At 39.1% G+C, this 16,141-nt stretch overlaps 1 protein-coding gene across 1 annotated transcript in view; it reads left to right on the top strand.

Moving 5' to 3' along the window:
* The window catches only part of FGF9 (fibroblast growth factor 9), a 40,849-nt gene extending 25,148 nt beyond the window's left edge, over positions 1 to 15,701 (top strand). Inside the window, exon 3 of the mRNA XM_003919757.4 lies at positions 7,434 to 15,701. Coding sequence (XP_003919806.1) covers positions 7,434 to 7,679 — 246 coding nt within the window. The 3' untranslated portion in view covers positions 7,680 to 15,701. The remainder of the gene's footprint in view (positions 1 to 7,433) is intronic.
* The last annotated feature ends 440 nt before the right edge of the window (positions 15,702 to 16,141 follow it).

Raw genomic sequence — 16,141 nt, 5'->3', positions numbered from 1 at the left:
TCATGATATTTAATCACCCTGATCCTTGCAATAACTCTCATTAAGGCTTTACTGCTAGATTATTAATGAGGACGAGTACATCTGTATGAGTAGAGTAATTGTGGTTAAGGGAGGTTTAAATATCATGACTGTAATAAACATAGATATGAGAATGAACGATTACACTGAAGTCATTAACTTAAGACATATTTGGGACCTCTGCAGAGAAGTCAGTGTCTGTACAGTTGCTGATCATAAGTTGACATGCTGTAGTAGTTTATAACATAGCAGCAAGTAGTCTAAGTGGTCCATTGAGTAGAGTAAATGCAACCATGTGGACAAAGCGACACCATATGTTTGTTAATATGGAAATTATGTTTTAAAATAACAGCATGACAGAAGTCTATACGTTTTCAATAATAACTATTACTAAGTCTTGACTTTTGAAACAACTCTGACTTCATTTTTTAAGTGGGCGGAGATACGAATCCAGCGTAATGTTGCCCACGTGGATTACACATTTTCAAATTGTCTAATATTTTAAAATAGTGTCTGTATAAGTTTATGTATTATAACATTCCTAAGCATTCTCTGGACTGTACTATAATTTTCACATTATTATCTCGTACTTTTGTTTTTAATGGGATTGGTAAGAGTTTTGAAGTTTTAATTTCAGTTTTTCCCACTGCTTGGAATTTGATGATAAAAAATGAAAAGATGTTTCCATAGTTGCTAACAGTCACCAGATTTTGTTCCAAAGCATGGACTTTAGTAGACTTTTGAATCAAATCCACATTCTCCACCCAAGCCTAGTGATATAATCCAACAGTTCAAAGATAGGTATGCCATAAACAGCTGTAGTTAAATAATCTAAAAAAAAATTAAAACATGGAAATACAATAAAACAAGAATTGATCACTTTATAGTGGAATACTCTATAAACTGTCTGCATTAGAAACATGTGGTGAGTTTTAAAACATCTGAGTTCTATAATTCTAGAGTGTATAGTTTATTTGAAGGCAGACACTCCCTCCCCCACCCCTTCCCTTTATTCCCAGATTTGTATAAGAATGTAGGTTAATATTTTTTGCTATCCAAATTTGCATTTATTGACTTATTTTTTATTTAGAAAAATAATTTTGGAGTAGAAATATATAACATAAATATTTTCACCTCGACTAAATATCGTATCACTACGTACTGAAGTGTGATCATAAAGAGATTACTTCTGTAAATCTTGCTACTCTAAAATAAAAATCACACATGGGCATAATCCCCAATAAGAGGAAGAAATTATTTAAACACATATGTATGATTTAGATGCGTAACACAATCTTTAGCTTTTCGTGATAATTTTGATTTTTAAGGGATCTAAGCTGATCTGTGTGGCGTAATTGGTGTAGTTGCAGGAGCTGAAATGTACCGGTGATTTTGCAATGTCATGTTTGCACAATCTCATTTAACTTGTTGGCTGAAGTTATATAACCCTCTTGTATATGAGACAACTGGCATTGGACTCAACCATCACGAAAAATGCTGGCTATAGATTATACTGTTTTTCTTTTGTTTGTTTGCTTTTGGTTTTTAGAGACAGGGTCTCACTCTGTTGCCCAGGCTGTAGTGCAGTGTCACAGTCATGGCTCATTGCAGCCTCGACTCAAGCGATCCTCCTGCCTTAGACTCCTGTGTAGCTTGGACTACAGGTGTGCACCACCATGCCAAGCTAATTTTTTATGTTTTGTAGAGATGGGTCTGACTATGTTTCCCAGGCTGGTCTTGAACCCCTGGCCTCAAGTGATCTTTCTGCCTGGGCTCCCAAAGTGCTGGATTTATAGGCACGAACCACTGTGCCTGGCCAATTATACTGTTTAAATTGAATAATTCGCTTTATTTTCTAAGTTATGTGTGTGTGAACGGTGCTGGAATAGCCTGTTAGGGAAATAGGGCAGTGTTAACTGGCAGTGAAAAGGTCAGTTCAATTTCTTAGTATATTTACTTTTTTAAAAAGGAGATTTTTCATATTCTTTTTTTTTTTTTTTTTTTTTTTTTTTTTTTTTTTTTTGAGACGGAGTTTCGCTCTTGTTACCCAGGCTGGAGTGCAATGGCGCGATCTCGGCTCACCGCAACCTCCGCCTCCTGGGTTCAAGCAATTCTCCTGCCTCAGCCTCCTGAGTAGCTGGGATTATAGGCACGCGCCACCATGCCCAGCTAATTTTTTGTACTTTTAGTAGAGACGGGGTTTCACCATGTTGACCAGGTTGGTCTCGATCTCTCGACCTTGTGATCCACCCGCCTCGGCCTCCCAAAGTGCTGGGATTACAGGCTTGAGCCACCGCGCCTGGCCGGGATTTTTCATATTCTTTAAAAAAGTATAAAATGAGAATCTTTCCTTAAGCACTGAAAACTATTTCACGTTTTATTCTTAGTGATACCTCTACCACTGCGGAATTTTGTTCATGATTGCTGTTTTCCTTCCGTCTCCACCTAGTCTCCTGAAAATGAATAGAATTATTAAAAAAATTACCTTTTGAAGTAGAGAGACACATAGGACTTGAGAAGAGGTGCTTCACTGAATTGCTGAGCATAGCCTGCAAACTCTAGCCTTTACTTCTGCGACCCTCCCCAATACCTTCCCCGAGAGAAATGGCACGTGTCACCGGAAGAGTGGTGCTGCGGGCATCATACCGCCTCATCAGTGAAGAGTGGAAACTGGAAAGGCCTGGTCCCAAGAGTGGTGGCTGTGCTAGGGCTCCTGGGAAGTTCTTGCTCTGATGGCTTCATTACATAATAACAAGATCCTGTGGCACAGACCAGGCGCAAATTGCTTCACGTCTGGGTCTTGCTGTCCCATGTATTTAACTGGAAAAGTTGCATTCGCTGTTTTCTAATGTGTATTCAGGTTCTTTTCTTTTTAATTTTAATTTAAATTAATTTATTTATTTTACTTTAGATGCATACTGTATCTGGCATTTCTCCCCATGTTATCCCTCCCCTCCCTCCCCTGCCTTCCCACTGTCTGATATCTCTCCCCTTCCCGCCAAACTGTTCCCTGTGTGTGATGCTCTCTCCCTGAGTCCACGTGTTCTCATTGTTCAACACCCACCTGTGAGCGAGAACATATGGTGTTTGGCTTTCTGTTCTTGGGTCAGTTTGCTGAGAATGATGGTTTCCAGATTCATCCAAGTGCCTACAAAGGACTCGAACTCATCGTTTTTTTATGACTACGTAGTATTCCATGGTGTATATGTGCCACATTTTCTTTGTCCAGTCTATCATTGATGGGCATTTGGGTTGGTTCCAGGTCTTTGCTATTGTACACAGGGCTGCAATGAACAAACGTGTGTGTGGGTCTTTATAGTAGAATGATTTATAATCCTTTGGATATATACCCTGTAATGGCACTGCTGGGTCAAATGGAATTTCTATTTCTGGATCCTTGAGAAATCGCCACACTGTCTTCCAGTGTGAATGGTTGAACTAATTTACACTCCCACCAACTGTGTAAGAGCGTTCCTGTTTCTCCACATTCTCTCCGGCATCTGTTGGCTCCTGACTTTTAAATGATCGCCATTCTAACTGGCATGAGATGGTATCTCCATGTGGTTTTGATTTGCATTTCTCTAATGACCAGTGATGATGAGCATTTTTTCATATGTTTGTTGGCCTCATATATGTCCTCTTTTGAAAAGTGTCTGTTCATATCTTTCACCCACTTTTGTATGAGGTTGTTTGTTTTTTTCTTGTAGATCTGTTTTAGTTCTTTGTAGATTCTGGATATTAGCCCTTTGTCAGATGGGTAGATTGCAAAAATTTTTTCCCATTCTGTTGGTTGCTGATTCACTCTAATGATGGTTTCTTTTGCTGTGCAGAAGCTCTGGAGTTTAATTAGGTCCCATTTACCTATCCTGGCTTTTATTGCCATTGCTTTTGGTGTTTTAGTCATGAAGTCCTTGCCTATGTCTATGTCCATTTTCTTCTAGTGTTTTTGTGGTGTTAGGTTTTATGTTTAAATATTTGATCCATCTGGAGTTAATTTTAGTGTAAGGTGACAGGTAGGGGTCCAGTTTCTGCTTTCTGCACATTGCTAACCAGTTTTCCCAACACCATTTATTAAACATGGGGTTCTTTCTCCATTGCTTGTTTTTGTCAGGTTTGTCAAAGATCAGACGGTTGTAGATGTGTGCTGTTTCTTCTGGGGTCTGTGTTCTGTTGTTCTGTTGGTCTGTGTCTCTGTTTTGGTCAAAGCCGGAGGCATCACACTGCTGGACTTCAAACTATACTACAAGGCTACAGTAATCAAAACAGCATGGTACTGGTACCAGGTTCTAAGATGTTAAGACGTTAACATGGTATTAAGAACACTGTTGTTGACTGGGAGCTTCCTCCGTGTTCAGCACTGTTCTCTGACTGGATCTCTGTCACAACCCTGTCTCAAGACACTTATCACTAACCTGTTTAAAGATGAGGTTCCTGAGACTTGGAGAGGTGAGAGAACCAGTTGTAAAGCCCTGCAGCTAGTGATGGGTGAAGCTGGGATAGGACCAGGCTTCTGACTCCAAAGTCAGACTTTCCTGTCACATAAACTCATTATATTCTGCTGGGATTTTTGTGTATCTATTTCTGATCCAAGAAAAAACATTGTGCTATGGGTATGCTGGGTATGCAGAGGAAATATAAGGTAGCACCTCACTCATTGCTCAAAAAGGGGGAGAAACTGTTCTACATTTTAAAAATAAAGTTTAATTTCATAGTGTTTATAGGTGATGTGATTTCCTGATGCAAAAAAGACAGCTTACTTTGAATTAGTTTTTTTTTTGGTCCCTTCTAGAACTAAAGGCTCATCCAATCCCATCTTTTGGTCTGTTTTATTAATGATAAAATAAATGCACATAATTTGTTTAGAAATTTCACTTAATTACAGCAAACTGAAACCAGCTATTCTTAGCTAGGAATGATCTTGCCTGTGAGGAGACTATTATGCAATTGAAAGTAAGACTAAAATAGCCATTAATGTCTTTAACACACTTAAACTTTTATCAGTTTCAGTAGAGATGAGAGAGAAGTCACATTCACTCATTCAGCCTGATCTCCTCAGCCTAGGAGGAGGTTAAGTTTCCCCAGAAGAGCACCCCTCTGGGCCCACATGCAGAGGAGGGTACAGGAGTGCCTCTCTCCTGCGCGTCCCTCCTGTGGGGTAGAGCTGCTTCTCCCGGCCACCCTCAGATGGGAGTAGTTCAGTTTGGGGTGGAGCTCGGTTTCTGCAATTCATTCTGTCCTTATGAACCCAGCACCAGAAGTCTAAAGTTTTCCCATCCTTTTTGTCCTTGCCTGATGTATTGTTTTTCCTTTCTGCTTTCCCCCATTTCAGCCTACTTAGCAAAATTTGTCCAGTGTGATAGTATTTTGTTAAAAACCTACTCGGTGCTTCTGAACACATAGAAGAGCGCCTGTTAGGAAGTGCCAGCCCTCATGAGCTCTTGAGTATGGTTTGAGCCTTTGGATTAGAGAAGGGTTATAGAAAAGGTGGCCTCACGACAGACTATTGATCGATTTTGTCAAATTCTCTCCCTTTGTCTGCTCCTTTGCTCTTCTGACTCACTCTGCAAGGAGTTGGGGCTGATGGGTTCTACCTAACTGATATCTATGAATTCATTGTGTTAAATTGTCCTTAACTCCGTACATGAAAAGAGAACGTCTGTATTGTGCTGATATATAAAGTTTACTGTCTGTCCCCTGGGTCTGAAGGACAGAAATGAACGCCCTTATCTGTATTTGCTTATTTGTGTTCTTATTTATATAAGGCGCCACGTAGGTAAGAGAAAAGAAACTACTTCTAACAAGCTATTGTAGTGTTTACTGTTTTAAACACTTAATATATTGATTTTAAAAGTTTCAGTTGAACGGTGAGAAGAGGAAGGTGACCAGTAAGTCCTGTCACTTTGTTTCTCTAGGGGCCGGCTTCGATGCACACATTTTTGTCTAGGGCGTGTTCATGGCTTTGGGATGTGGTGTGTGTGGGTTATTTTTATTTGTTACTGCCAGTGAGTATTGCAGCCCCAGGAGCCCTAGGTTGTGGCTTCAGCTGGACCTCAGCTTTCATAAAGCTCAAGTGGAGAGGAGTTGCAGTCCTTCTAGGAAGATGCAGAACCTTTCTGATCTGGTTCAGGGATCTGTGAAGCTGAGAATGTAGTTTTTTTAGTTAGGGGTCTCTTCTCCTATCTACATGCAAAGAAAAGGAAGGCTAGAATATTTGTTTTTATTTCGGGTTCAGGAAGACTCACTCAGTCATGATAGAAGCATCATGTTTTAAAATATAGATTGAAAATTAGAATTCTGCATTTAGAATTCTCCCACGGGCCTGTGAAAAATGCATATTTTGAGAACTGCTGAATCAGAGTTTTAAAGGGTTGGGGCTCAGAAAGCTGCATCTTGAAAAGGCTTCTCAGGTGATTCTGCTACGTACTGAGTGAAGTTTAAGAACCACTCTCAGAGAGTAGTAAGTAAATGCTGCTGCTAAAAAGGGCAGAAAATATCTGACGTCACTGGTCATATTGTTAATGTTGGTCTCCACAGCAAGTACTTTATACAAAATATGCTGGTGTTAAGGACAAAGCCGTTATCTGAGCCTAGGCACAGCCACAGGCCCTCCCTCCCAGCATGGCCGCCACATGGCCGCTCTGGGAAAAATAGGAAAAACCTGTCACGTTAGTTGTTCTTTGCATTTGACTCATTTAAATGATTTGTATGTGCAAGAGTTCAACTAGAAAACATGTAGACTCTTTTGCGCTTTATTCATTATGAGTCAGAAATTCGAATGTAGTTAAATTTGTAGGGTTAGGCAGTTTTTGCAAAATATGTTAAAATGGTTGAAATGAGCTGAAACATCATTATTTTCTCATGGAGGTTCTATGGTGTAGCAATGAAATATTACTTTTAATATTGAAAGTAGCTAATTTTGCAACGTTTATTTACGTTTTAAAACATTTTAATTTTAGGGCCGGGTGCGATGGCTCAAGCCTGTAATCCCAGCACTTTGGGAGGCCGAGGCGGGTGGATCACGAGGTCAAGAGATCGAGACCATCCTGGTCAACATGGTGAAACCCCGTCTCTACTAAAAATACAAAAAATTAGCTGGGCATGGTGGCACGTGCCTGTCATCCCAGCTACTCAGGAGGCTGAGGCAGGAGAATTGCCTGAACCCAGGAGGCGGAGGTTGCGGTGAGCCGAGATCGAGCCATTGCACTCCAGCCTGGGTAACAAGAGCGAAACTGCATCTCAAAAAATAAAAAATTAATTTTAGTTTTTAGTTCTGGGGTACATGTGCAGGATGTGCAGTTTGTTAAATAGGCAAACCGTGTGCCAAGGTGGTTTGCTGCACATATCCGTCAGCTACGTATTAAGCCCAGAATGCGTTAGCTATTTTTCCTAATATTCTCCCTCTTTTTTTTTCACAGGAAAAACTAACCCAAGAGTGTGTATTCAGAGAACAGTTTGAAGAAAACTGGTATAATACCTACTCATCAAACATATATAAGCACGTGGACACTGGAAGGCGATACTATGTTGCATTAAATAAAGACGGGACTCCGAGAGAAGGGACTAGGACTAAGCGGCACCAGAAATTCACACATTTTTTACCTAGACCAGTGGACCCCGACAAAGTACCTGAACTATATAAGGATATTCTAAGCCAAAGTTGACAAAGACAATTTCTTCACTTGAGCCCTTAAAAAAGTAACCACTATAAAGGTTTCACGCGGTGGGTTCTTTATTGATTAGCTGTGTCATCACATCAGCTCCACTGTTGCCAAAATTTGTCGCATGCATAATGTATGATGGAGGCTTGGATGGGAACATGCTGATTTTGTTCTGCACTTAAAGGCTCCTCCTCCTGGAGGACTGCCTAGGGCCACTTGCTTGATTTATCGAGAGAGAGAGTGAGCGCTAGGAGAGAGAGAGTGTGTGTGTGTGTGTGTGTGTGAGAGAGAGAGAGAGAGAGAGAGAGAGAGTAGCGGGAGACACGGGCGGAGCGAGAGCGCGAGGACTGCGGCCTGATGCATGCTGGAAATAGACACGCTTTTACATTTCTGATCAGTTGTACTTCATCTTATATCGGCACAGCTGCCATACTTCGACTCATCAGGATTCTGGCTGGTGGCCTGCGCGAGGGTGCAGTCTTACTTCAAAGACTTTTTCAGTTAATTCTCACTGGTATCATCCCAGTGAACTTAAAAGCAAAGACCTCTTAGTAAAAAACAAAAAACAAAAAACAAAAAACAAAAAAACAAACAAAAAAAAAACCCACAAAAAAATTAAATTTATTTATAGAAATTCCAAAGGCAACATTTTATTTATTTTATATATTTATTTATTATATAGAGTTTATTTTTAATGAAATATGTACAGGCCAGATAGGCATTTTGGAAGCTTTAGGCTCTGTAAGCATTAAATGGCAAAGTCCGCTATGAACCTGCGGTAAATTCATGCAAGTAGATATAACGGTGCATGGATATGAGAAATTCTAATGACCCTGATGTACTAAAGGCGACAATCTCTTTTGTGCCCGTATTATTGTAAACTTATGCACATCGCTCATGACACTGAGTATTCACTCTTCAGACTGCTTGTTTCATAGCTTCTCCCAGAGGATTAAAGATAAACTGGGTCTCAAACTTGGATTCTGTGTCTGTAATATTTCCTCTCTCATAAGTGACTCCACTATTGTAACTTCATGGTTGGAAAATATGAGGGTTGGTATATGTCTTACTTGTTTAAATCTATCGCAGAATATACCAAAGCTAAATGATAACTATGCTTTTATTTTAGCTGATCTCCAGAATGACAGTATTAACATCAAACATGGTATTGATTTAGAATTCTTAAAAAAGGAAAAAAAAAGTATGTAGCACAGACTATTTTTTTTCTTAAGACATAAGAATCACATTAACAGGATCATTCTTGTAAACTTTTTTTTGGTTCACTTGGCTATCAAATATGAAATTGTAGAAGTATCATAGGGGTCATTGTAACATCTTTTAGAGCAAATGGGTTTCAGTATGAACTGTCATAATTACGTGGTAATAGCACCCTTAGTAAAACTTGCAAAATGAAACTAATAAATCGTTATCAATAATGACCATGAGGGGAAAAGTATTATACTTGTTGACTGTGTTTTGTTTTTTAAAATGGTCTCCACAATCACTCAATTTTTTTAGAGGGGATGTTACTATGTAGAATATCTTTTACAAGGCTTTTATAACATTTTATGCTGAAAAGCATAAGAATACATATTTCTTTAGTAGCAATAATTTTGGAACTTGCCCTTGGGCAAGCGAGACTATTTCTTACTATATACTAAGGAGAAAAGAGCCAAATTCTTAAAGCAATATTTAAGAAAAAAGGAATTTATAACAAATTCTCATCTACACATGACACTTTCTAGCCGCTGGTGTTGAGAAGTGGAAAGTGACAGTTTAAACATGTGTTGGGATTTATGGAACTAATTTAAAAATTTAATATTCAAACTGTTTTGCTCTGATGCACATTCTCTATGAAAAATAAAAAGTGTGTCACTGGTGAGTGACAGCTGTCATGAGCTAGAAGCGCATGACTCATTGTCGTGACGATGTCTTGCCTTTCTGTGGTCCAACTTGGGGTACATGGCAATACCCTCCTGCTGATATGCATTAAGGAAAATCTAAGCCTAATATTTGGAATTAAGAGGTATTTTTGGGGAAGGGGACAGAAGCAATGTAAAATAGTTGATTTATGATAAAGCTCAGAATGTCCTCTTCATTTCTTTTCTTTTTTTTTCCTTTCTAAACAGAAACTGCATTTAATTCCAAGAAGTAGTATTCTTATTTATTATTTAACCCTTTGCTGCTGCTAAAATGTGCACATATTCAGGCTTTGTTTTTCCAAAAGACATTTTTTTTGAATAAAAATATTAAACATTTGACCACAGGGAGGAATCAAGTTTCTAGGATGTCATAGGTATACTATTTAGCACTGAAAAAATTGATTTTAGGCCACTGCTAAAAGTAGTCTTAAAGTAGCATGAGACCTTAATCAACCTAACAGAAAGAAAATTGTGAAAAACACTAAAATCTTCATGCATTCCTAGAACATGCTACTTTAATGTCTACTTTTGGAGTTAATTTTCTTTTGATACTTTTTTTTTTTTTTTTTTTTTTTTTTTTAAGAAAAGCAAACTGTTACATGCTTTTGGCAATTGATACAATAAACTGTAATGGTCTGTAAATAAATAAATTTTGACTCATGCAATTTATGTAAATAGGCGTTCTGGGAGAGTGGATGGCTCAGGTTTTCGGCGTGGGCATTGTCTGTTGGGCAGTAGAGTGAGTCATCCCCAGCTCTTGGGTTTACATCCAGTTCTTGTGTTAAGAGACCCAAAGCCCAGTGAATGGCGGCCCTGAGCCATTGTGGAATGGGGGGGTTCCGGTTTCACAGACGCTCAGATAGCCAAACCATTGTCTTTTTGGTGCCAACACTTGCACCATGGTCAAAGACTTACTGAGCACGGACTGAACAGCCTTCCCATCTGTCATGCGAATGTCCCCGAGTAGTGTTGAAGGACATGCCAGGTCAGTGCTGGGGAACCTGCCCTGCCAGGTCCTGTTTTGTAGATAAACAAGTGACTTCTTTCCGGTGTTTTGATTCGATTTCATCTCATTAACACTACAACCTTGTGTTATTTACTTGATAATCTGTAATTGTACGTAAATACATATAGGATTATGTAATTTGTGTAAATACATAATTACAGACTTTTGAAAACTGGTATTTTTTTACTTGATGTCCATTTTGGAGCTGCTTCAGATTCGGTGCCTACCTGAGCCAATGGAATTTAAAAAGCATATTCTCCTTGCTCTTACAGCTGTGCTGTGTGTTGAGGGGGGTGAGGGTTATGGGGGATGGAAGGGAAGGAACAAACATATCCAGATGTCTTCTTTCTGTAAGCGTTCGATGAAGAAGCAAGTAATGTTCTGGGATGAAGATTTATGAACTTGGAGCAGGCGAAGCTAAGTGTGTGTGCACATTTACATGGATGGGTGAATGGACAAAGGCATATTGTTTGAGTTCAGATTCTGTTTGCTGCATCACTTGACCTTGAAATGTGCCAAATTTAGATCCACTGTTTGTGGTCACTTGCACGAAAAAGCAGTGAAATGGTGGGGGTGGAGGAGTATGCCAGATGAATTTGAAAGAAATATTAGCCGCCGAGCCCCTCTCAAATGTACATGTGTATTCATGTGGTCTACATGATCTATGACACCCACATGTATCCATAGACATTTCACATTTTAAAATTTATATTTTATTCTTAAAAGCAGAATGGGGAGGAATTATAACAATAAATTGTGTCTGTTCTTTAGTACACAGTCCAGAATTCAGGGCTTCAGGTTTGCAGCACGGACCCTGGCCACAGATGGTTTGGTCACAAATGTGTGAATAAATGGCTCAAAGTGTGATTTGTACCTTTACTTGCAGCGTGCCTCGATCGTTGCTCTTAGGTCTTTAGAAAAAAATGTTGATGTAGCCTTTCTTCATCAGAGAGGAACACGTAGAAATAAGAACTAGACACTTTGATAATTTTCTTTTGGAATAAATTGAAAATGGATATTCTTAATGTGTATTCTCCACCAGCTTAGTCACCAGGTTGCTAGATAGACATCTGGCTCTTCGGTCAGCCAGTTACGAGGCCTTTTTGCCGTTTGGGTTAATAGGAAAAGAAAATTCTTACTTAAATTCTCATTATTCTTCAACCGTCTTCCAGCTTACATATTAGAAAAAGTTTTTAAAATTTTAATTTTAATTACAAAATTTGTACGCATAACTGGATATCTGAATAGCCTTTGGCAAGCTGTGCCTGTAACTGGCTCTTGCTATTTTTTTTTTTTCTGTCCCCCGATGAAGGTCCTTCTAGCGATGCTGTTTTGGTTATGATTGCCATTGATATTAGTAGACTTAGGAAAATCTGATACCAGGAGCTAAGGAGTTAAAAGAAAAAGTTGCGTATGAGAGCGTTCAGAGCTGAGCAACCGGCTGCCCTCCTCGCACGGGGGAAGGGCAGGCATTATTGACAACGTTCATGGCCCAGCTTGGAGAAATTTATTTTTGGAAACACTCATGCAGGCTTTCTCCTTATGATGTTGCGAAACATTCTGTAAGTTCCTCCTGGCTGTTGTCTCTGGCTCCTAGCGTATGCACGGGCACAGGGTTGCAGCCTGGTGAGATTTCAGTTTTTTACCACTTACTAATAAGAGAGCTCTTCCTAGGCTGGGAAGACATTAGAATCACAACTCCTGTTTCAGAGGGAAGCAATCCTCCAGATGTCCCCTTGCTCTGTGGTTGACCACACTCATCCTCCCTCTTGCATGCCTGCTTATTTTCCTTCTCACTCCCTTCCCTCCGTCCTTCATTTTATTATGTGGAGCTGGAGTCAGGATGAAAAAGGCAGACACGTCACTGGTGGCACATAGAGTTTAGACAAACAGACATCGTGGTGCATTGTGATGAATCCTGGGATAAGGAAGGTGCTGGGAGCTGTGGAAAGTGAGCTGCACACAATCTGGACTTATGAGGGTCCAGGATTGTGATGATTATGGTGAAATGCAAAGGATGAGAAGTGTTATGGAGAAGAGAGCTATAGATTGTCTGGTGTTCTATATGTGTCCCTTGTGAATTTGGGCTCATTCTCTCTTTGACTGATGTTTCCCAGATAACTGTGTCTGAGCCTAATGTCAGATGTAGACAGCCTGAGGTGGAAAGTGCTGGCTGATGGACCAGCTTTGGTCTTGCAGGGTTTCCTCTGCCTTGTGTGGGGGCATGGGGAGATGATCAGAACCACAGTCTTTGCATCAGATCAGCTCGGTTGCCCTGGGCTCACCTGTGGTCTTGTTCAGAATGTTCTTGCGTTGCTCTTGATTTCTTTCCAGAGAAAGGTTTTCCTACTCATTTTTATTTTAATTTAATGTTTTGAGGCAGGGTCTCATTCTGTCACCCAGGCTGAAGTGCAGTAGTACGATCTCGACTCACTGCAACTTCCATCTCCCAGGCTCAAGGGCTTCTCCCACCTCAGCATTCTGAGTAGCTGGGATTACAGGCATGCACCACCACACCCAGTTAATTTTTTTTTTTTTTTTTTTTTTTTTTTTTTTTTTTTTTGTAGAGACGGGGTTTCATCATGTGGGCCAGGCTGGTCTCGAACTCCTGGGCTCAAGTAATCTGCCGGCCTTAGTCTCCCCAAATTGCAAACATGTGCCATTGTGCCCTACATGTTTTTATTAACATTACTTATTTTATTTATCCTTCTCTCATTTACCTCATGCCACAGGCAAAATCTGTAGTTTAAAAATAATTAAAATATAGGAAAATAAAAGAGGCAAACTACAATCTTTAACATATCCAGTTCATTCTTTGAATAAACTTGTATTGAGAAACTGCTATCTAATATGAAACAGGGCTGGGACATAGCAGTAAAAAATAAGACAACATTCCGATCTTGTTACTTAAACACCAAACTGGGTTCTATGTCAATGAATCTATAGACACATGGTACCTGCTCAAAAAACTGTAGGACTGGGATGCCCACATCCAAAGCAAATTAGGACACCATGGCAATTTTTCCTGAACTTTGCTCTTCTTCAACTATGTATTTAATTTACCTTAATATGTAAGAGCTCAGTTTGAAGCAGCCCTATTCAAGTTCTATAGGAAGGCATTGAAAGAATGTCCTCAAATTTGATGACACAGATAGTTTTGGTAGATGAGCCACTGCTTGGAAGAAAATGAGTTTCTTTTGAAATAAACAGAATGTAGGCCAGCCTGTTCCCTGACTTCTCCTCCTTGGGAAAATTCAAGGGAAAAGGAAATGGAATTCCAAGTTTTTCAGTTGTAAATTTGTGATGACTTTCAAGGGTATGAGAGCTCAGTGGAGACATCCTTGACTGGGCTAAAAGGACTGATGAAGCTTGGAAGATGCCTCATCTCCTCCCATTGAATCCATTTCACTAGAATTTTAATGGGTATCTAATATGTAGTCATAGCTTTAATGTCAGAAAGATGAAATTGTACATCTTGATTAGAGAGATGAAACCTTTCGTTTTGCTCATCTTCACCGAATGACAAATGTGTCATTCATCTGTCTCTGGATTCCTTGTGGCTTGCTTTGATTTCCTTTCCTCGTTGTGAGGGGACCATCGATTCCTACTCTCTTGGGTCTGCCCTCCCTATCCCATGTTTAAAGAGTAGACATGTTTAGGTGCATATTACAGAATAAGTAGAAGTGATGGAGTGTGACGGATGGTCTTTAGGATTTTCTCAGAAGAGTCTTATGATCTTAAATTTGGCTTAGGAAATAAGAGCAAATTGAATTAGAGCAGTATTCAAAGCAGGGCATCTTGGCAAGCAAAGAAACTCATCATCCTTTAGGAGATACTTCATGACTGACACTGGTTAGGTAAAGCCTAAATATTTCCATGATACTGCCGTTCACCTAGCATCTGAAGTGCCATTTGGAAATAGATGAGGGTAATGAATGACTCTTTGGCAAGTGGGCACAAAATTAGAAATCAGGGCATTTCTTCTGATTATTTGCTTCAAAGAAGCAACTTAACATTTTGTAGTGACTCTACTGTGCCTAATGTACGCTTCCTCTTTCTTCCTCTTGGCATATTTCCTATGCAAGCAGGCTGAATTCTCTGTTTTCATCTCAGAGAATTCATTTTGTTCCAGATGCAAAATGCTTATTTCTTTTAAAATACAGATTATTGGGTAGAAGAGTTGTACTGAATTAACAATGCTTTCTGTTGAAGTGGATAAATTTACCTGCCTGAAAATATGCTCTAGTCATCTCTAGTCCATATCCATGAGCCCAAAAGCAGATTTCTGTGTTTTGGCCCCATTCTGTATTCCATGTCGTCCTAAATGTGTTTCAGAAGAATCAGTACCTTGAAATGGCCAAGGTGCATCTCAAATTAGTTGTTTTATGTCCTAGTGAACTGATTTTAATAGACACTTGGGTCGTATATATTTTTACAAATACCAGAAGCTCAGCTTATAGGATAATTAAAATAGAAATAGCACATATTGAGTTATGAATAACAAAAGTTATTTTTGTAGTCATAAATTATATTTGGTGCTTTATTTTTTTTTAAAAACAACAACAACCCTTTAAAAACTGGCTAATAGTTGAGGTTTAATCTTAGGTAAACCCACGATTTTGCAACATGTCTGTAATTCCCATATAGCCTAGAACCTGACCAAAATTCAAGTGAAGGGAACTTTTCACTGAAACTTATTAATTTATTCAGCAAGCAATTATTGATAAATACTATGATCTAAGATTATTAAAGTAAAAACAGAATTATTAAAATTTGTTTTCATGTACAATATGAATATATATTGACCCATGTGGTTTTAGCACGTCTGTTGTAAAAGTGAAGTGAACTAATTTTCATGAGCTTTTTTTTTTCTTGTCTCCTTTCTGGAAAATATCACTTCTTGTGGGGAAAGGGACTGGGATATGACTTAAAGTAGAGACCGTCTTTTTAAAGTAAGCGCTTTAAATAACAGACCTAGGCCATTTGGAAATATTTTGTTTCTCATTCAACTGGGTGCTTAAAATTGTTCCCCAAAGAATTCCTTTTTGGTTTGATTTTGAATTGTGCATCTGAAAAATAAAACATACATAAAGTCAATATGCAGTAATTTAGCATACCTTTTTGGCATGTTTTATAATGATTAGTTCTATATTTTTAGTTCAGAACAATAGTTAAGATTCAAAATTCCTACGTGACTGTTTTTATCCCAGAAACATGTGACAGCTTGTCATGAGGCTATCTTATTTGGGAACCACACCCAGTGGTTCTGAGCACACTCAAGGAACTATATTAAGGAGCATGTGGCGAATGTATGAACAATTTATAAATATATTTGATTAACTCTCTAGAAAGGGGCTGTGTACTGATTAGTTCATGAGTATCAGGAAGCTACTTAAGGACAGGGAAAGAACCACCCTTAAACGTGCGAGGTTATAGTGCTTGGCACTTACAAAGGGCCAGGAATAGTGCCTGTTCCTACAGCCAGACTAGAAAACTTCAAGATTCACAGAGACCTGGGTAGAGTACAGAGAAGGGTT

Source organism: Saimiri boliviensis, chromosome 16 (genome assembly GCF_048565385.1).
Source record: "Saimiri boliviensis isolate mSaiBol1 chromosome 16, mSaiBol1.pri, whole genome shotgun sequence".
NCBI lineage: Eukaryota > Metazoa > Chordata > Mammalia > Primates > Cebidae > Saimiri > Saimiri boliviensis.
The sequence above is the reverse complement of the archived record's forward strand: the minus strand, read 5'-3'. Positions and strand labels throughout refer to the sequence as shown.